Raw genomic sequence first — 22,069 nt, 5'->3', positions numbered from 1 at the left:
ATAACAGACTAGTCTCTGCTCTCATCTTCATTCATGTAACCGGGATATCTTTTATTAATTAACAGTAATATATATTCTTATACAATGTCTCAAATAATATATGTTTGTCAAATTTTGTGATGATTAGTTAAGCCATTAAAGTACTAAGCAGTAACAAACAAACTCACTTTAATAATTATAATTATTTGATATTTGTACACTATAATATGTAAATTTAAATGTTACTACAATTTTGCACAAACATCTGAATTGCTTTTAACAATATACTTTAACAAAAGGCGATTGCTTGGGTACCTTTGTTCCATTCGTGTTTCTACCGTGAAGCAGTTGTGTTTGCATGGCTGTTTCAGTTTGAAGGGTGGGATATGACGTGAATTTACTGGGTACAGAGGAATAACACCTGAGTCCTCAGGAATGGCAACGCATGGGGGGTATCTTGGGCGAAACATTATACTCTGTTATGTCCATGGTACTGCTCATCTCTATAAGCGACGGTTACCACTTTTCATCAGGTGAGCCGTCAGCTTGTTTGCCATTCTAAGTTGTATAAAAAAATATATTATACTTATAATGATTTTTTCCTAAATTTATTACCAGCAATATTATTCACAATATATTATTTGTATACTACTGAAGTAAATACAACATTCGCTTATGACTTAATACAGACATTACATTACACAGCAAAATCCGCTCTTAATATCATCAGAGTGCCGTTAATAACAATAATAAAAGCTTTTGTGTGGAATTTCAACTGCGAAAAATCTCTGTACTAAGCCTGTATACAACACAATGAAGCGAGAGCTGGCATTTTTACATATAAATTCTCATAATGAAAACAAGGAAACAAAATATTTCAAAGATCTGTTTTTAACGTATGTCATATTGTACGAATTTATTTTTTTCATCGCTATCTTACCTACAAACAATCCGGCATACCGATACCGCTCTACAGATTTTAATGAAATTTTTAAAATGTTTATTGTTTTTCCTTAACTTAAGAGAAAAAAGGATAATTTTTGTCCCAAAAGTTAACTTGGTAGATGAAGGTATAGAAAAAAATAATGTTTGCTGGATTAGCTTGTATTAGATATAAATAAAGCAAGATTGTGTGTAAGCGGGAATTAATTCATAAAAGTGTATGAAAAAATTTTTTACACACAAAGGTAGCAAAACAAACATAAAGCCAATCTGATCATAAACGATCATTGTATATCAGTATAAGTAATTATTGAATCTCTTTAAACTTTTCTTTTACATACTATTCATATAACAATCCGTAAGCCGACGATAATACGAGTATAAACTGAAAAACTTTCGTCAAGGAACGTAGTCGGAAGCCCTGTGCAATAAAATATATTTTAAACCAAACTATTTCAGATTGTATTTAGATATATCAGTCAAATATAAATTAAGTAAATTAAAAATATAAACCCTAGTGATTATTAAAGGATATTTTGCGGCATAGATACACACATCTATGCATTTATGTAGATCCAAGACCAATTTATTTACATACCTAACAATATTTTTAGTGTAACCCAAAGGGTATTTGGAGTCCTACAATATATTTTCATTATGTAGGTGCAGTACCTGTGAATAATGGCAATGTGGGAGCGGCACTGTGGACTCATGAGTCGTGTCATGACACTAAGTCAGATTTATCACGCGTTCCCCCTCACTTTTTGAATGTCATCTAAGAAAATTTCAAGTTATAGACATTTTCCAAATGCCTCGTAAAGAAACTGATAAAGATAGAAATATATAATCGTTAAGATCATATGTATTATAAGAAAATCTTCTATTATTTATATATTATACAAAAATTATCCATCCTTATATCCATCCTACTAATACATACTATAAACCAGAAAATGAATTGGCTTTTTTATTTATTATTTATATTCTTCTCCATTTCATATAGTATGTTCATACCAAATATCATAGTGAATGGTTAAGCCGTTAAAGCGCTATAAAATAACAAATAAACAAACTCACTTTCACTTTTATAATATTAGTAAGAATTATTGTCATTAATTTCTTTATTTTATTTTTATATGGGGGGTATCATGGGCAAAAACAGTATACTCTGTTATGTCCATGGAACTGCTTATGTATATAGGCGACGGTTACCACTTTCCATCAGGTGGACTGTCAGCTTGTTTGCCATTCTAAGTTGTATAAAAAAAAAAGTTGTATAAATATAATTTTATTATTATCATTTTCATTAAAAACTATCAACGGTGATATTCATACAATTATCGAAGAAGAACTTAATTTATAACTAATATCAGTTGTTATTATTTAAAAGACATTTCAAAATGAAGTAGGTCCAATTCGTCTACATTCTTTATGTGCTTACCATGGGATGTCTTCTCCAAGACAAACTTTGATAAATCTTTCTGCCATCGATAGGGCTTACTGGCTTATTGACACGTTAGTCGCATATTAATTTTATCACGAGTGACGCCTCTGTTTTTTGCTGAATAAACGGAAGACGCAACAATATACTCTGTTATGTCCATGGTACTGGTCATGTATATAGGCAACGGTTACCATTTTCTATCAGGTGGGCCGACAGCTTGTTTGCCATTCTAAGTTGAATAAAAAAAAATATTTTTGCGGAGCAAATCTTAATAAAACTCAGTAAAATAAATTATTTATTATTATATTGCGTATAGATAATTATATACAATAGACATATTTGAATGCAATTGCATATAAATATGTCTATTCTAATAGATATATCTATCATAACTTATTTATTTATTTTATTAAACATTTTGTTGCACAAATAATACATTAATTATTGAATAATTAGAATGAGTAGATGAAGCGTTAAAATAATATATAAACTAAATATAAGTAGATAAATCCTTACTTATAAATGTAAAAGTGTGTTTATGTGTTACCTCTTAACAACTAAACAGCTTAACTAATCACTGCGAATTTTTTTACTGAAATAGGTGTTATCTTACGAAAGTTCGTATCACTAATTATTTGATTAGAATGATTTTGTTTAATTCCACGACCACCATAATTACTACCAGAAGCTCAACAAGCTTCTATTCAGTTTTCAATCACCGACTGCCATTTCGCAAAACGTGCATGAACAAATAATGGTAATACTCGTACGTACTATACGGTACGGGAAAAGATATCGGCTAAGTATGTACTTTTTATTCCGATCGGATAAAGTCGCGGGTAAAAATTAGTATTATATATACAAAGTACTGTAAAATAACTAAATTTTGCTACACAGACCGGCTGTGTACCATTATCGACATTATCGACCCATCCATTTATGTCAAACATCTTTGTAAAACCGACGTCAAGTTATAAGTAATTTTAATTAATATATCTACGTTGATAAACTTTCTATTGTCCTTTGCTTATCGAATATTTCATATTAATTTATCTGTAATAACTTTAACACAACAACAAAAACATACATAATAATACATTGAGTATTCCAGTTCAAGGTCTAGCCAATTGGTATTATTTATAATTATATTAAGTATTATGTAGCAGGTATTTCATATTTTTGTATTTTATCCATCCTTTGGGGATCAGATAATGAATCAAATTTATAATTTTAATTAATGTCATTATGAGTCATAATATTGTGCTAGCTATGCGATTAGCATAAAAAATGTTTTAATTCACAATAAACGGACGTATGACATTGTAAAAATAACTTTTTGATAGTTCAAGGCCACCATATTCATTTATTTTATTACACTATCATCTTTATAGCTTCTAATACTATAATGGCATCATATTTATACATGTTTTTTGTACGGTAAAATCTTACTCTGCAAAAAAACTTACTTCAATCGTAAAAAATAATATTCACTGATAAGAATACTATATTACATAATATTGGAGAATTATTTTTCTTATTTGAATACGCAAATGAACGGGAAGATATTTCATTACAATTAAATAAATAATAATAATAATAATAATGAGAATTCTAGTAAAATTTAAAAAATAATAATAAAGGATTATCTATATCTTTATCATTCACGTAACAAATCATATATTTATACTGTTAGTATAAATATACGATTTGATAAAGAGGAAAGATTTGATTGTTTGTTTGTAATGGATAAATTCAAAAGCCTACTCAACCGATTTCCAAAATTCTTTCGATTCCCAAAACCTATAGAAAGCTGCATTATTAGCAAATATAAGGCTATACTATATTATTTTCTAAAATAATATGTGCGAAGTCGAACTAGTCTTAAACATATTAATTTTTCATTTATAACTATTTTAAATAAATGCATAGTACAAGCTCTGTTTATTTTAGAACTAGATGTTGCTGTTCAAAGCTATTTAAAAGAACAGTGATTTGAATGACAAAATAAATTTATAATCAATATCTCCCGTTAGTAAAGACTGCAACAAATGCAAAAAGAATTGACAAAGTCCGTTCAGAATTGACGAAGATATTTTAACATATGCAAAAATAAATTCAAATTGGGAACCTTCTCTTTATGAAGATGCTTAATTTTTTTTTTTATTACGTCAGAGTATACTTATTTTTCATATTTGTACAATCAATATTAAAAAAAAAAAGTTCCCGGTGCAGGCGCATGACAACATGTAATAAATTCACATGCAGAGGGACTCCAGTTTCGTTCGTTCTGGATATTATCGATTATTTCGTGTGAACTATTGTTGTGCCGGGGGCGCAGAATCCTAAGGGGACGTATCGCCACCCTAGCGAGCTTGCACCACCCTCTACAAGCAAACAAATATACCGCAGTTTAATACGTTAAATTTTTGTGGAATTGCCACATTATAACGTCGTAAACTTGTAAGTTAATAGTTACTTTGTTGTCGAACAAAATAAAAAACTGCATCGTTAAGTTCAAGCAGTAAAAATACAACACGATTCGATGTTTGCTGTAATGAAATGGTACTGTTTTGGGGATTTGTTTTCTTTTTATGGCATTATTCATTTCAATGCTTGTTTAAAATGTAAATGAACACATAAAAAATTCTGAAAATTAAATAATTCATGATTAACATAAAACCTTTATGCGTTATTAATAAAATATGTATAAAACCATAAAGTTCAATTTACAGCATAAAACTATGTTCCTATATATAATATGGGAATACATATTACTATTTTTTATTTCGCACTATTGCTATTCATAGCATGAAAGAATTTGTATTTCAAAACTTATCCAGTGTTGCATTGCAGAGAACTGCGGCGGGTTGCACACCTACAAACATACACCTACTCGCTGCGAACTGGTTTACTGAGATAAACGTATGCGAGTGCTTAGCATACTAATAATTTCTACAGAAATCACAAATTCCTATCAACGATTATTTCCCATTGCAGGTAGAAAATAACTATTTACTATTTTTTATTTTAATATACATATATTAATTGGAACATAACTTATATTATTATGCGACTTGAGTTGGCAAATAAGCTGATAGCCCTGTAGTGATACAAAGTCGTAATCACTGCCCAGCACAATTTATTTGTCTGTGCCCATAGACCTGAATAGCGCCATGGAAACCATAGAATATGTTTGTGTAACCATGAGTTTTTATTCAGAATGTGGTATTCTATTTTCTCTTACTATATCTAATAAAAACATTTAAATATTCACTTTTATAGTATCAGTAATTAATAAATAGAAATACAAATAAATACATATATTTTTCAAATCAGCCTAAATAACAATTTCAATTCTGGCAATATTAATATGGACTGGTAATCTCACTATTTTTATTTTAAAAACGAATCGGAACTGATGGATGACGAGATGATTCATAGACACATTCTATTTAAAATACATATTTGAATTCAGAATGCGGAGTGTATGTCAAATTTAGAAACGTGGATACAATAGGTAACCAGTTTTGACTCACAAACAAAAAAAAACAAACAACATAAAAGTAAATATTATCGATTGCTAAAATAATTATCACACATACAAATACACGATGGTAAGTCAAAGACGATATTTAAAATTTTCTTTTCAAAAACATTGATAGATAAGGGTTTTATTGAACCCAAGCCGCTTTACCAGTCTATGGCGAGCTGTGGGCGTGAGGCACTAACCTCTCCATTCCAGATACCCCACTCGTTAATATGTAAAGAAATCGCGATACGGTGAGGGTATTATCACACTATTTACCTATTATGTTTTCTGAATATTGCTATAAATATTATGTAAATTAATAAATAATAAACCATTTTTATACACGAATATTTGAACACGTTCTCTTAAAATAAATGTTTAAAGCAAAAAAATAAAAAGAGCACTTGTATTTTAATAGAACAGAGACTTGAATTTTTTAATCGATTTCCTTATTAAACGTATAATCTTTTGATATTATATTCAGACTTTTTTTTTAAATTATTACTGACATTTAGTCAACGACTTCGTCAGCATGTTCGGGACAATTAATAAATTGACCGCAGGATAGAAAGTCATTTTCAAATTAATAATTTAAAAATATCCAGTATTCTGCAAGTACTATTAGCCTGAAGGGCTCTGTATTTTAGTAAATAACTAATTTATATGAAAAACAATTTAATATTATACAAAAAATCTTTTCATTTTTCAAACATTTCGCTAGGTTACTAACCAAAAAAACTAATGCTAGTTTAATACATTACCTACATAAAAATTTAACTGTATAATAAGTCCTTAACTGACCACAATACTTCGCCACGGTCAGCTTTCAAGTATTAAACAAAAGTAATTAAAAATAAGCTTGCGGTTTAAAGCTATATCTATTTTATGAAATTATTACATGTAGATAAGTATTTTTATTTGTTAAGTCTGGAAACTAGAATCGCAATGTAACAAGAACTAAGAAGTTTATGTTAGAAAGCCTACAGTTCGATAAAATTAATTGGTTTGTTCTGCGTGTTGCGAGTTTGTTGTAGTACTTGTAATTTCTACAACATGTAAATTATTCAAATCAGTTGTTGCTAACTTTGAAAATAAATTCAATAATACATTGTTATCAATTGTTACAATGGCATCGTCACCTGGTAGATTACTACCCCAATTTATAAAACGTAAAAGTCATGTATTCGGATCTGTCAAACACGAAAAACTTTGCGTCAAATTTAATTTCCGATGATGAAAAACACTATAGCAAGAGGACCAGTTTAACACAGAAGTAAGTCAAGCAAAAGCCGATATACATCTATCTACCAAAGTACTCTATCTGAAATTAAAATCGCAAGTAAAATTTGCTAAAACTTTTAACGAAATAAGTATAAACGCTGCTTTGAGTTTTCAATTTAAATATATAATTATATATAATTCAATAAAAAAAGGCAAGTGAAGTTTAAAATCATTAACTGTATGAAAATATATTTCTGAAAGCTTTCATTCACAACAAATAGAAATATACAATATATTTTATATTCTATTCTATCTCAGCATAGAAGTATTAATAAACTGATTACTGAAAATAGAAAGTGAGAAGTGAATACGCGCCCAACTTGCAATGATTGGTAACTTCAAAGTAAAACAAATAAATCCAAATGCATGATACTTAATGCTAAATTTAAAGTTCAGTTTCATGTTAAGTCACACTGTCGGACTGAATCACAAGTTCATCTAAACAGCATTCGCTCGAATTAACTTCAAATAACGTAAACAACGAAAACTTAAGTTTGAATGCGTTCACTTTTGGTAAGATTTGAGAAGAATCGTACGTGTAGAGTAAATAATCTTGAACGGCACAAACATTAACACGATTTGTCACAGTAGTGTCGTGTCACGCGTCGACAGTGACGGTTGTAGGCGCGGGCGCGTGCGTGCTACCACATTGAGAGCACGAGAGCGTGTTCGCGCGACCATTGCGTCCGCACGACAGACAAAACATTCGACGAAAGCGCAAGGGCCTTCGCCCCTTCCGAATCCGTGATCGCGCGGGATGCAGTGAATGCTAATACTTAGCTAGGGTTGTCGTGGTCACTACAAGAATGGAGGCAGCTTTCTTAGTTATAGTAGTACAGTACTATCTAATCTTTATATTTAAATTATTTAAAATACTGAAATAAAATTATAAAAAGAAATGATAAGAACATTTTATTTTCCTCAATAAAATGCGAATCTTTAAGGAACTTACTTTATTTTTAATCAATAGCAGAAAAAAGAAAGTTTATTTATTCGTTCCATACTGTTTTTTTTTAAAGAACTTTGCACTTTCCTCATATAATTATGTGATTGTAATAATAAACCATTCATATTTTTGACCGCATGCATCATATATTTCATTTCTGAACTGACTTAATTACATTTTTTTTAATCAAAAAGATGTATTTTTGTATTAATTCTAAATTAGGTAACATCACAAATAATGTTGAGAATGAATGAATTAAAGAGAAAAAACACTGAAAGAAAAGCAACACTGAACATATTTTTTTGTTTGAAATTTTAAAATTGTCTAGCAGCAACATTTTTTCTGATAGGTCTTAAACACAGAATTATGAAATATAGTATAATTTTTTTTCTTTGAATGGATACATACATACATTTTAAACAATTGACAACCCTAAACAACATTGGATGTATGAAAAACCATCGGCACGGGTGCCATCTGCGTCGGGGAAGGACCCTTGCATTAGTGGGATGACATTATGCACTCACAGAAGGGTTCGCGGCTTATCTGCTAAAATCACTAGAACCGACGCAAAATAATTCACACAGAGTCCGCGGTAAACAACTTCCTGGAGATAACTACAAGCTACGGTGGGCGTCATTTTATAGTCATTTACCGGCGTTTGATGAAGGGTGCGCACTTAATTGGCTTTCGAGCATTTTATATGATACAACTTAACACAATTTCATATTCTGCATTAATTTAATCAGCACACTTTGTTACCTTTTTAAGGAGAATACGCCTTTTTTAATCGACATCGTAAACTTATTTAGCATAGATGTAGATTTTTATGTAAAATAGCATTTCAAATTTGAAATGGATAAAGAACTAAATTGTAAATTGGAAGTCAGTCAGTCAGTCTTTTTAGTAATTTCCCAGATCGAATTATAGTAGAGTAGTATGATGTTAAATCCACCTTTTACACTGTCTAAATGAATAGTTTTATATGTACATATATAATAGTTTTTAACCATGGACTATATATATGGATGGATATATATTTTTTTACCCTTTGACGGGTTTGAATAAAAATTGATACGCGGGTAGGTTATATTCTAACTTAGTATATATGACATTGTATATACTGATTCACTCGGATGAAGCCACGGGAGATGGCTAGTTTATACAAGTATATTCATGTTAATGGTAAGTACATTACTTTTCTAGTTCTTTCTTAGTTTTTATAATAGTCCAATTAATGATTATTGAAATAGTGAAAAATGGATATTGAACAGAAAAACATTTGGGTTAACATTTTAAATAATTAGAGTACTTGATGGCGATCTCTCGCATAACAATGAAATTTCGTTGTTATATATTGAGAGGGTAAGGTCCCGTCGCGATGAATTAATATTTATCGATAATGAGCTAAATATTCATTGTAAGTTTATGACGTAAACTATTTATTTATATTTATAAAGCTTAGTCAAATTTATTGATTGAAACGTCAAATGTGACATTTTAATCACGCACAAAAAGTACCTAAAGGCTGGTGTCAATTATAATCAAATTATGAAAATTGCAATCATTCAGAAACAAAAAAATTAGAACAAACTCCATTTACATTCAAGACAACTATATTAAATTGACATCGTATTTTTTCTCAAAATTAACAAAAGTCTTTAAAATATTTAGACGAGATTAAAGTTCTATTCCGACGCAATAAAAATAAAATGCGGAAATGTTCCACTACGGTTAAGAATCGACTAATTCCCCTTTCGCTTGTTAAACCAGATTAAACTATTCGTAGAACATCTAAAAGCAGAATGATTTATAATAGAAACGTGAGAAAATATGAATTATATTGTGAAAGAAGTTATATTGATGGATCCGCGAATAGTGTAGGAAATGCATTATTATTATTACTATAGCATACGACATCAAACTGTCACTGGTATAAAGTGCAGTATTAATCGTGGGGAGAGCTGATATTTTTTTAAACATGAAACATTTATGAGGATTTATGCGATGGCTATGGATGGTGTATTGAATTTTTTTTCTTTTATAGCATCTTGAAGAATCCAAGTCTATATAGTTGTACCAACATTTGGTACCTATTCTAAGTTTTACTTATAGGTATAATAAAAACTAATCAAAACAAGTGTAAATATGAATATTTAGAAACTAATACAAAAAATATTAGATACCTAAACATTGTTAAAAAAAATGTAAACCAATCCAATAATTACCACTTTCTATTAGAGGAGTAGTCAATATTTTTGCTATTCAAAATTGTATAAAAAAATTAAAAGCTGATAATAATAGGTATATTTTTTAAATTTTATTTCGGTAAAGTTTTAAGTGTAATTTTTATGATCATATAAAATTAAAGTTTTTTTTATATCAATAATTTAAAAGACTCCCCAACTTCCTATGTAAAAATACTATCGGCTCATCTATAGCTGCCCGTAAAACAACGGGTGGATTAAACGAAGCATTGAACTCATAAGTCGTAATTTATGAGGACATAAACAGTGCAGTTTAATAAGTGGAATTTTCAACAGGCCCTCAACCAGGACCATCGTAAAACAAATTGCTGACAAACACTTAAGGCAAAAGACATTTTAATCTATTATTTTTTATTCCATTAACTAACAAACAAAAAGTAGCAAAGTTAATAATTATGATCAGATTTAAAAATAATACTAATATAATTTTATTTCGCAATAGATATGAAATAAAATAAGTTCATAAATGAATAAATATTAATTTAACATTTTGTTTCATATAAAAATTTCAAACATTCAAGAAAAACTAAAATAATGAAAAAATCTAATTAAAATTGTTTAAAATTAATAAATAAGTAAGTATTTAAATAACAAATACGAACCTTGAATTTAAAAATTTTTCTTCACCTAATATATATTGTAAAATAATTTTCACATTTCAATTAGTAGGTATTTCTATATCAATTTACAATTATGTAGTAAATTGCCAACTAACTATTCATAATTTATTTTCTTACAGATGAAAATGGGAATATTATATAAGAAGATTTAAATATTATAACTAAATAACTATCTATTACAAAATATAAAATATTTAATCTAGAATTTATCGTGTATAAGCGAAAGTTATTACCATTATCGAACAAATAATTTTAGTACTTAGTCTTAATAAAATATTATTTTTATGGGATGATTAAACGAAGACAGTGTAAGGGTAATAAACGGTTGTAGAACTTTGGTCATATTTAGATTTAGATACTTCGCTATGGACCAAATTGACTTAAGAGTTATGTTTGTTGACAGTATAGATCGAGGAGCGATGAGGAGAATGGGCAAATGTAAACACATGTAGCGTGACAAGATGCGGCTGCATTCGACCGGCTTTGCTCTGAATAATATTTACAGTTTTAGCCAAAAATGTTTAAAGATAAAAAGTGCATATGATGAATACTAGCTTTTATAAGCGCAATTTTATGTACAGAAATGTTTCATATTTAACAACATTTGAGTTATATTAAGTTTATTAATATCGAATTTCCTCCTATATATTTCTAATAATTTAGAATGATACGCATATCAGGTAGGTATATGCGTAAGGCAAGCACCTGAGAAACATTAACATACATTCTTTGACAGTGAGGTAAAAACTCATTAAGTTCATAAGTTCCAGTAGGCATAATATTTACATAGATATACTAACCTACTTACGAAGACACCATCACAAAAGTAGTCATCAATCATGCTTGATGATTTATAAAAAAGGGTGACAAAAGGTAAATTAGAATAATAACAGATCATTATTTTATTAAACGACAAACGCTATTGGCCTATTACAATGACCACTGTTAAGTAGTCTGTAATGTGTAAGTTATTATATATGTATATCTTGGATTATATAGATAGAGTGTCCTATAAAGGAATCACTCATAAATAGTTATGAGTGATTCCTTTATCTATATATGATCTATATTTATTTTGTCTTATAAATTCTGCATTATTTTAATGCGTAAACACGTTTTTTATTAAATAATAAAAGAAACTCACTTCAACATTTATAATTACTTAGTAAAAATTTTCTTAATTGCCTTTTACCTATTTCAATATCATATTGGTATTTATTTCGAAATGAAAATTTTGCTTTGGTGTTTAATTATTCACAGCTTAATACTGTGTATCGACAGCTTAGCAAGAAATTCAATAAGCCTAATCCCCATAACAGTAATCACCCCAATTTATCTAATTGGCTCCCTGAACTAACACGCGCGGTTGCAATATGACACTTAACGCTTGCTGAGATGACAGGAGGACTCCTTGGTACATGGATGATATGAGAAATGATATTTGCCTACTCATAAATTAGAAACAATTATGTGTAACAATTAAATGCAAATCTTGCAACTAGGCAAAACTTACTAATATAATGAATCTGCACATAGTCCAAATCGACATTAAAATAATAAAAAAAAATTAATATGAGGAGTCTTAATAAGTACATACACACATATCTGTCACTATTAATAAGAACAAAAGAAACCAAAACAATATTTTTTAAAAGTTTTGACTGCTATGTGTCTGTATGTTTGTTTCGGCTTCACACTATTACTAGTGCACTAAACTGGATACAATTTTCACTGTTGTATTTCTAAGTTTAACTTAAAAATTTGGTGTAACATTTATCTTGATAAGCTATCTAAAAAGTAGCCTAATATCATTGGTTTTCCTAATTGTGAAATTCACGTGTATAAAGCGGCGGACAAAAAGTTAGTTTATTTACATTATAAATAAAGTACCTATTATTATTCAGTTTAGCATTTATACATTATTTTATAAATTATTTATTCATCGTCGTACCTACATGAAAATTGTTTTCGGTCATTCGCTCGCCTGACATGAGGTGATATGGTACTAAAGAAAATAATTTTGTACTAGATTTTACCCGCGACTACGTCCGCGTGTGTGTGTTTACTAACTAAAATAAAGTCTCTACTCTTCGTCATCGTCAGTATGTATATACCAATTTTCATAGTGACTGGTTAAACCGTCAAGGTGCTATAAGGTAACAAACACAATCACATTTATAATATAAATAAGGATAATTCTTCTACTTATAAACGGTTTCATAAATTCTTCTGTGAGAATCCTGTTTTACCTAATATATGTATGCTCAAAGTACCTTTGAATAAAAAGAGTAATTGTTATTATATATTTTGATATTAAAAAAAAAAACAAGTAATTCCATAGCATTATATAGAATTAGATACTGAAAATAAGATAAAACAACAGGGATTGACCTGTTCAAATTTCATCCTTTTCTCCCTAAGTACTGGACAGGAATCGTCAAATTAGTCTAAACCTTTTGAAATGACAGCAAAATTTAAAGATTCTCAGACTGTTTAAAGACATCATTAAAATACATAATGAGTTTGTATACGTAGAGATCACACTATAAGTATGGCATTCGAGCAGTCAGACCAGTGCTGTGCAGTGATTCCGTACAAGGCGTGTCCCTTTAAGGCAAGTGGGGCCATTGTGTTTAGCGCGCTACCTCGGTTGTTCACCTATGAGAAAAACTGCATTTCAGAAACTGGCCGCATGCATTTGCATCAGAATGTCCTCACTTTTCCCTTTTACACTTACAATGTTATATAATTTTATCATTGACAGTACTTTATTGCGATTCTTTAAAGGTTATAAATTTTGCTCACAACTAATATTTATAATTATTATTATCCTCACATATTTAATTGACGGTGTGCAACATACAAATTTACTCTATATTAAATAAGCGCATATTCAGTGGATACAAACTAATGAACGTCAAATTTTCCATTTTAAACAAATTGAAAGTAAAAAATTAGAAATTCACTCTCTCATTATCTATTTGCAATTTCTAATAATAGTTAACCTTTTTTTTGAAACAGCTATCGATAGTGGATGGATGAAGCTAATCCCAGGATGAATTTAATAACTACTGCGATCCTAAAATTTTTGAAACCAAAATGCGTCGCTATCGGGACTTACCATATATACAACATACAATGGTCATAGTAAGTTTGTTAATGTTTTTATTTTTAGTTTTGATTTATATTTAAATAACTTTCATCTTGAGTGATTTCTAAAAAGAGAAGCCACTGAAAGAAGAAGGTTTTGTATTACTTTTTTTATTTTCAAACTAGTTTTTGCTATCGATAAAATTTATTCCCGTGTTATTATTTTTCTTTACAGAGCAAAATACAGCTTGTTACAAAACTGCAATTTATTTATAGACTCATGAATCCGCCTTCTCGATTAAAATATTTTCAATCTAATAATCTCATAATCGTGGGTTAATAATTTTTTACGAAGCAAAATGTAGATTCAATTACCATAAACAGCCGCTCTCTTTACAGTAAAAACATTCTTCGTTGAAGAATTAAATAATGTGATTATTAAGTAGAAAGTCCCATATGAACATGACCTTTAAATCTTGAATTGCGGAGCCGGTTTACCGTAATTTATTGAATATTTTATTATAGCATGCATAAATGTTATTAAACGTAATGAGGGTTCGATACTAACATTGTGTTTTTATCGTCTTTGTCGAACATGATCAATCAGTTGATTTAACGGTCTTGCACCCACTTATTTGCCTAAAGGCTGCAATTCATCTTTGTCCAAAAGGATCCCACTTATTATTGAAGCAAGCTAGCATTCGTAAATTTAATCTTTAAAATATTTCAAAATGGAGATCTTCAATTCACTCAATTTTGATAATTTCTGCATCAAAATTGAATGAGTTGACACATCGTCATTCTATAATGACCTCGTATTAATTTTGCCAATCTTGATGTTACTGTTTTGTTTTTTTTTTTTTTGGGTGGGGAGGAGCGAACTTAATTTATTGTGGGTAAAAACTAATTTAATAATTACCTATCTACATAGAATATACAGGGTTGCTAGTAATAACAAAATATCTAACAAAAACCCAGTAACGTAATCACGCTGTCACGCCAGCATGAACACTTACGCTTCGTTAATCTAAAAGTTATATGAAAAAATATTTATCCCGCACGTGTGAGTAGCGCCCATTGATGCGGCGTCAGGCGACGCAACAACCGACAACGAAATGACAAACAATAGCATGTTTAGTCTTTTGTCGTGAGTCGAGCTCGGGACTCCTCTGTCTTGACGTGACATCCTCGCATTGTCTGCGTAATCAGAAACATTGACCGGCGTCGAGAGGGTTGAGTGACGTCAAGTGATGCATGGTAGCAATGCCTGCCTACTTTTTATAACACCACTTAAGATAGAATTTTTGGAATTTTCAAACAATAATATTATATGGAATATAGAGATTTAAATAAAGAAATATATACTAAAAAAACCAATATTTGAAACTTAAAAGAGGTACCTACTCAATATTTTACTACTGTGATAGAATCCTTGAGATATTATAAAAATATAAACAAAGTTTGTATCTATGTATACAAGAATAATGCATCAACATCATATCAGCCGTTGCTGTCCACTGTTGAACATATGCCTTTTCCAATTAAAAGATTTTGCTAGTAGTTACCACGCTTAACAAGTGGGTTGGCAACCGCAGTTAGGTGCGAGAGGGGGGGAGGCGGTTGTAAGTAATGCGGTCTACTAGTCCCATTGCTAGCAATATACCTTAACAGGTCGACCTCCACGTAGCCCCCCCTGCAAATCATCGAGTTCCAAATGTATTTATCACGATGAGCTAACTAGTTTTCTCATTCATTTTCGCTTATCATCCCCCACTGGTGCCCCACCGGGGTTATCATCCATAAAAAAACCGCAGTTAGGTTTTAATGATATTTTAAGATGGAAAATAGTGCATACCTGCTATTTTTTCCTAAAATAAATGGTTAACCATATTGAATACTCGATAAGCATTCTGGCGAGACATCCAACTATCTATGTATAGTACTGTTCCCCTAACGGCGATAATTATATAGTCTAAAATTTTGCTTAACACTATCTGGCACTATGTTATGTATGATTATGCGACAGACGCGGCGGGTCGCTGCGCTGCATGCAACAAAATAAACATAAATCTTAATATGTACACCTATAAACTCATAATAATATTATAAAGAACTACTTTTATGAAGACTCTTTACACTGTGATAATAGCACAATATAAAGGACTACTTATTCCTTACACTGTCATATTAGTAAATGCAAGTAAAGAATACCGAGAAGATACCTTGTCTTGGGAGGTGGTCAGACCAAGAAACTAGCTTTGGTGTGATAACATTTCAGAATTTAGAATCTCTAAGCATTTTATTTTGATTTGATTCAGAAACATATAAAGTACCTTTATAATTTCCTTGCCTTGAATGAAATGCAAAATCCTTCTTAGATTACTTTAAGTTGTTAACAATCGCTTATTTCAAATTACAAAATTTTCCGTTTCAGTTCGAATTGTATTTTATTCGTTAGATTTCAATTATTTTTGTCCTCTTTGTTTACAAACATAGAATATGAGTAAACCTAAAATTACGAGCATCATCTCGGCAACTCGCCAATAGAGGGCGCTAGTGACAGAAATAGATATGTCACTGGCCAGTCGCCTCGATGGTACCGCAAGAATTATTGCCTCTGCGGTAGGCATTTCCGATCTTCCGTTTTAATGTATGTGCTATCTATAAATTTTGTAAATAGAATAGAAATAGAAATATGTTGTTTAAAATATTAATAATATTTTATAGGAAATCCGGAATTTAACTGTGATTTTGAGAGATTTTTATTATTAATAATATCATCATAATTACACAAATTACATATAAATAAATAACAACAATTTTGAGATCAGCATTGCTCATCAAACTTTCAAAAGATAAATACCTATCTTTAAAAAAGTATCTATTTCCCTTAAACATTTCTAAGCTAATTTCCGCAGCATATTAGAAAACGTGCTGAAAAGTGGTAGAAATAGATTTTACTTATCGAGGCGCTACACTACTGCAAGTGACAACTGAAATGTTATTTACATTTCAGTTAACGGTGAAAAAAAATATGTAAAAAAAAATTAAAATAAACACAATTATAATAATCTTTATTAATTTCCAACATAGATGTGTATAAATTCTAAGCTCTGACTTTTTAGACGATAAAATTTTACCAGAGGGAGACTTTGTACAAAAGTTGTTTTTCAACCGTGAAACAGTTGTTTGCATGGCTGTGTTTCGGTTTGAAGGGTGGGGTATGGCAGTGAATTTACAGGGCACAGAAAAATAACACCTGAGTCCTCAGGAATGGCAACGCATAGGGGTATCATGGGCGAAATAGTATACTCTGTTATGTTCATGGTCTGCTCATGTCTATAGGTAACGGTTATCATTTTGCATCAGGTGGGCCGTCAGCTTATTTGACATTCTAAGTTGTATAAAAAAAATAGTAAATTTAAGAAGAGAAGCATAAGGGAACTTCTATAAACAGATATAGTAGATCTAAAATACCTCGACATAAATTTTTTTACAGTTTATATATACCGTACTTACTTTACACTACTGCCATGTAGCCTATAATATTATATATTTCCATCGCATTTCAAGACATCCTAATTATTAAAGTTTATAAATATAGTAGATACATTCGAAAAGCATTTCTCTCCTTTCCTCGACAGTCTGATGAAATACAAATAAACAGCATAAAATATGATACGTGATGGGAATGACGGCTGAAAAGAATAAATAGAAAAGAAAATCCCAACCCAATCCTAAATAAATGTGATAAAGGCAAGAAGCAAGCGATGGATCGATGTTTGAATGGATTACAGTGTTGTTATTTATTCTAGTACGAGAAGATACGGTATATGTTCTGAGTACCAATTGTTCACATTTTTTCGAAAGATTATATAGACAACTTAACGGCGCCTATAGCGGAAGTTTAAAAAAACAGAGACTTCCATACATACTTTAAGTAAACGTGAATGTGATCGTAACGTAAATTTATGTATAACTTATACTAGGAGCTCAACCGAAAAACAAAATATTCCGAACACAACCATAGTATACTTAGGCTTTTTACCATATTATCAAGCAATTTAAAACGGATAAAGATTAAAATAATAATAATAAAATGACTCGTGTTTTTAATTTTCGAAGTAGTGCATGCAATGTTATAATGGTACTAATTAATGCTATCTGCAAGTTTTATTTTCAGAAAACTTGTAAGATAATCTACCTTTTTCATCATAACAATATATCATTGCCTTGTACTTATAAAGCTGTACTATTAGTGTTTTACAAGAAAAAATGACAGTGATGTATAACGATAAATGCACCAAAATAACTTATTAAGTATTTCTTCCAAAAATAAATATTACCTACGTCTACTTATTTTCTTATCTTCCAGTAAGTAATAGTACTTATATTCTACTATAAAATCTTACTTTGCTGGCAGAGCTTAAATTCAGTCACGTTATAGATCTAAAAGAGGATTATTTATACTTGGAAAGTACATCTATTTATAAACGCGAGCTTAGCTCCTGATAGGGTTGTCACGATTAAAAGTAAAATTATATTTATTTTATAAATATCTAATATCGCTTCGCTATAGTTAAATAATACAATATTAGGTACTTGCTATTTTCTAAAAATCGTTTACTGGCAATTTGATTTATTTAAATATATTTATGTTATAAATTATATAGGAAGCCACTTATAACCAAATCAAGAACGGATAGCAAATAGCAAATTAATCTTACTATATAGGTGTAATTATAATCTTTAGGGATAATTCCTACTAGTATATAAATTCTTCAGTTTAGAGAGATCTTTATATATTAATAAGTCCCTTTGTTACAGCAAGTATCTGTATGTTTCATATTCGCATTTTTTTAAACAAATAAATAAATGTTCCAGATTTTTGTTGAACATCAGCTAACTGAGCAAATTAGTGTGATCCCGACATAGAATAGGCCCTTCTTTTCTCCTAGGTGTCATAAAAAACTACTAAGGGAATTTATGGTCAAAAGATGGGCAGCAGTGTCTCTCTTAAAGCACCACCAATAGCTAACTGTGGTTACCAATCCGCCTGCCAAGCATGCCTTTTACTGGCAAAACCACTCTTTATGGGGGAGAACTATGTTCAGCAGTGGACAGTAAACGGCTGATATGATGAATAAATTAACTCTCTAGCAACCTACGCAACTCCCTCGCTTCGCGTTGAGAAATCTGTTTACGCCGCAAGCATTCCCTTAATAACTAGCCAATATAATTACTGAGTAGGTTTAAATGTGAGCATATACCTGTTTTACAAATATCTGCTTAAGTTTTGATAAGACCCTAACTGTAGAGGAATAAAATACCTACGGGTCGTTAATAAATATCACAGAACTCTACACTTTCCTGAAAGCTAGATCGTTATGTTCACTACAATTGTAACAATTGCTTATTGTTTTGATTACCGTAACGTAAAATATTAATAATCACGATATTTAAAATAACACTGACATCTATCGTACATCGTATGAATTACCTTTAGTATAATAACGTTTATTTATACTACTTGATAACAGATGGCGCTATTTCATATTGTACTTTAAAACAATAATTGTAAATTTATTGAGATATTGAAAAATATATAGAAAGATATAAATAAGAATTCCACTTACCTATTAGCTGTTAACGTCGTCATTTCGACGTTATTACCGCAAGCCGTCAAAATTTCATCACAGCTGCTGCCACCTGTTATACGTTGTACGGAGTTTATAGATATGTCATCACTTGCGTTCTTCGCTAAGTTTGGAACATTTCCGCTAGGTGGCACTGTTCTTTGTTTTGATGCCTGCTTATGCCGGCTGAGAGCGAAAAATAGTGCCAATACTGCTTTAAGCTTCGCGTCCCGTATATCAACTGCCGTAACTTGTTCTAATCCCTGGACCTTTTGCGCGTGGAGAAAGTCCAAACAGCACTGTACGTTTTCCAACTGAAAAGAAAAAAATAAGTTTGACATTTTATTTTATAATATAGCTTCTAGCAGCAGCCAAAGGACTTTATAAATAGCCTAACCGAATTTATGAAATGATTTTATGAGTCAAGTCAGTTGGCCCATCGTGTAGAATTATTTTCATATTGTATATTTATTCATTGAAATCGAGAAATATAATTCCCTTATTAGTTTAGACAACTACAAAGGATTTTATAGTGATACGTCAATTTAAAATTTAGATTTATAAAGAAATTGCTTCATACAATACTAATTTCTATTATTCTACAAGATATACCTGCAGTGGTAATAACAGACGTAATATAACATACTTCTGCTGAGTCGCCAGTTCATAGCTTGAACTTGGCTTGACACGCTGCCGCGTGTCTAAATAACTAGCAAGTAAGATACCTTATACTAGGTACTATTATAATTCACCATTGACAATCTACGTGCAAAAATGTACAGGCAAGATCCCATATAAGTATATGCATTGGAAAAAATGTATGGCTTTATAATGGAAAGTAATCAGCGCCAAACACAGTGTGTTTATGTGGTACAACAAGCGAAATTAAAATGCGAAAGCTTAGCGTGTCTCTATTGTCATGCGCACGCGTTTCCGATCATACAAGAGGCGGTTACCAAATAAGTTGGTCCTTGAAATATACGTGTTATTATGCCTGTTACGTAAGTAACCATACTGATCTCATGATTTTAAACAATAGGGCTTTAAATAATTCGCTATTAAATGATCTTAAGGATTTCAGAAAGAGATTTTGAATGAAAGTTATATGCAAATGTTCCTGTCTTACTAGTTTTTTTGTTGTTACTGTACTGGCTGTATTTTGTTTGAAGGCATACAAGCATATTTTTTTAAAAAGCCGACAATACATCTACAGTTCCTCTGGTGTTGCAGGTGCTCATAAATAGCGATAGTAACCTACGACCGCCCACGGGCACCAGTCGGGTGAGCCGCGTATTCGTTTGCTCACTATAACTTTTAAAAATGACAACGTATGAGGATATCACGAGCGCTACAGTGTATTCGCGATCATTATCACTTTCCATCAAGTGGTCCGTGGCTTCTTTTTCATTTCATATTGCATAAAAAATATAGTATATAGTATTCGTTATGATCGGGTTCTTCTTTTCTATATTGTATATTAGATAACTGATACCTAATATATCTATTATTGGGTCAATATATGTATAGATATTGTAACTGCAATATATAGATATTATTACATATATATTTATTAACTAGTACTGCAATTACAGGTCAAACAAGATTTGGCCACATTATTGCCCATATGTATATTAATAACGATCGACCTTACAATTTTATTATATATTTTAAATTTTTATAATTTTATTATATGAATGTATTAATACGCAATGTTTTTCATACATATTTTATCCTAGAGTCAGGTACTATTGATGTAAACCCTGTTATAGCTTATCGTAACTTTGATTTATCAGAATTTTTAAAATTGTCAATAACATTACTATGATAAAATACAAGTGTTTATGTTACGAGTATGTATCAATATAATCAATCATCAAGTACATTTTATATAGTAATTTATTTTTTAACACGTGTATATATCGTTCCGCAAAAAAAAAAACGAATGTTGAATCTAAAAACATTCAAATTACACACTAACGCATGCACGCACGCACGCATGCGCGCACATCTAAAACCAACACAGAAGTAAATTCTATCGGTTAGATATAAAATTGTGACAATCGGTCCAGAATTTTTGGATAATCGTGTAAGATAACCACAAAAAATCAGATTCTTCTTCTTACTACCTTTTTAAAATTTCAGAGCAAGTAATAAAATTGGCGAGATGTGGTGGACATATCATACATCGCCTAATGTTTAAAATATTATTGTTTGCTAACCACGTTACTGTCCAGCCAAATGTAACAAGAGCTTAATAAATGTATTCAAACAGTAAATACTGTGTAGCCCTTGAATAGCATTCATCAGTCCTACCAAAGCTCCGACCTCAATGTCG

The 22,069-nt window shown here is 30.5% G+C and overlaps 1 protein-coding gene across 8 annotated transcripts in view; it reads right to left on the bottom strand.

The window, feature by feature from the left end:
• The window catches only part of LOC113522832 (protein sickie), a 197,079-nt gene that overhangs the window by 87,968 nt on the left and 87,042 nt on the right, over window positions 1–22,069 (bottom strand). For all 8 annotated transcript variants that reach the window (XM_031913888.2, XM_031913889.2, XM_052897924.1 and 5 more), the window contains exon 3: window positions 19,735–20,048. In XM_031913888.2, the coding sequence (XP_031769748.2) occupies window positions 19,735–20,048 (314 nt within the window). The remainder of the gene's footprint in view (window positions 1–19,734; window positions 20,049–22,069) is intronic.

The sequence above is a fragment of the Galleria mellonella genome, unplaced genomic scaffold, assembly GCF_026898425.1.
Source record: "Galleria mellonella isolate WM207_F2 unplaced genomic scaffold, CSIRO_AGI_GalMel_v1 utg38, whole genome shotgun sequence".
Classification (NCBI taxonomy): Eukaryota; Metazoa; Arthropoda; class Insecta; order Lepidoptera; family Pyralidae; genus Galleria; species Galleria mellonella.
The sequence above is the reverse complement of the archived record's forward strand: the minus strand, read 5'-3'. Positions and strand labels throughout refer to the sequence as shown.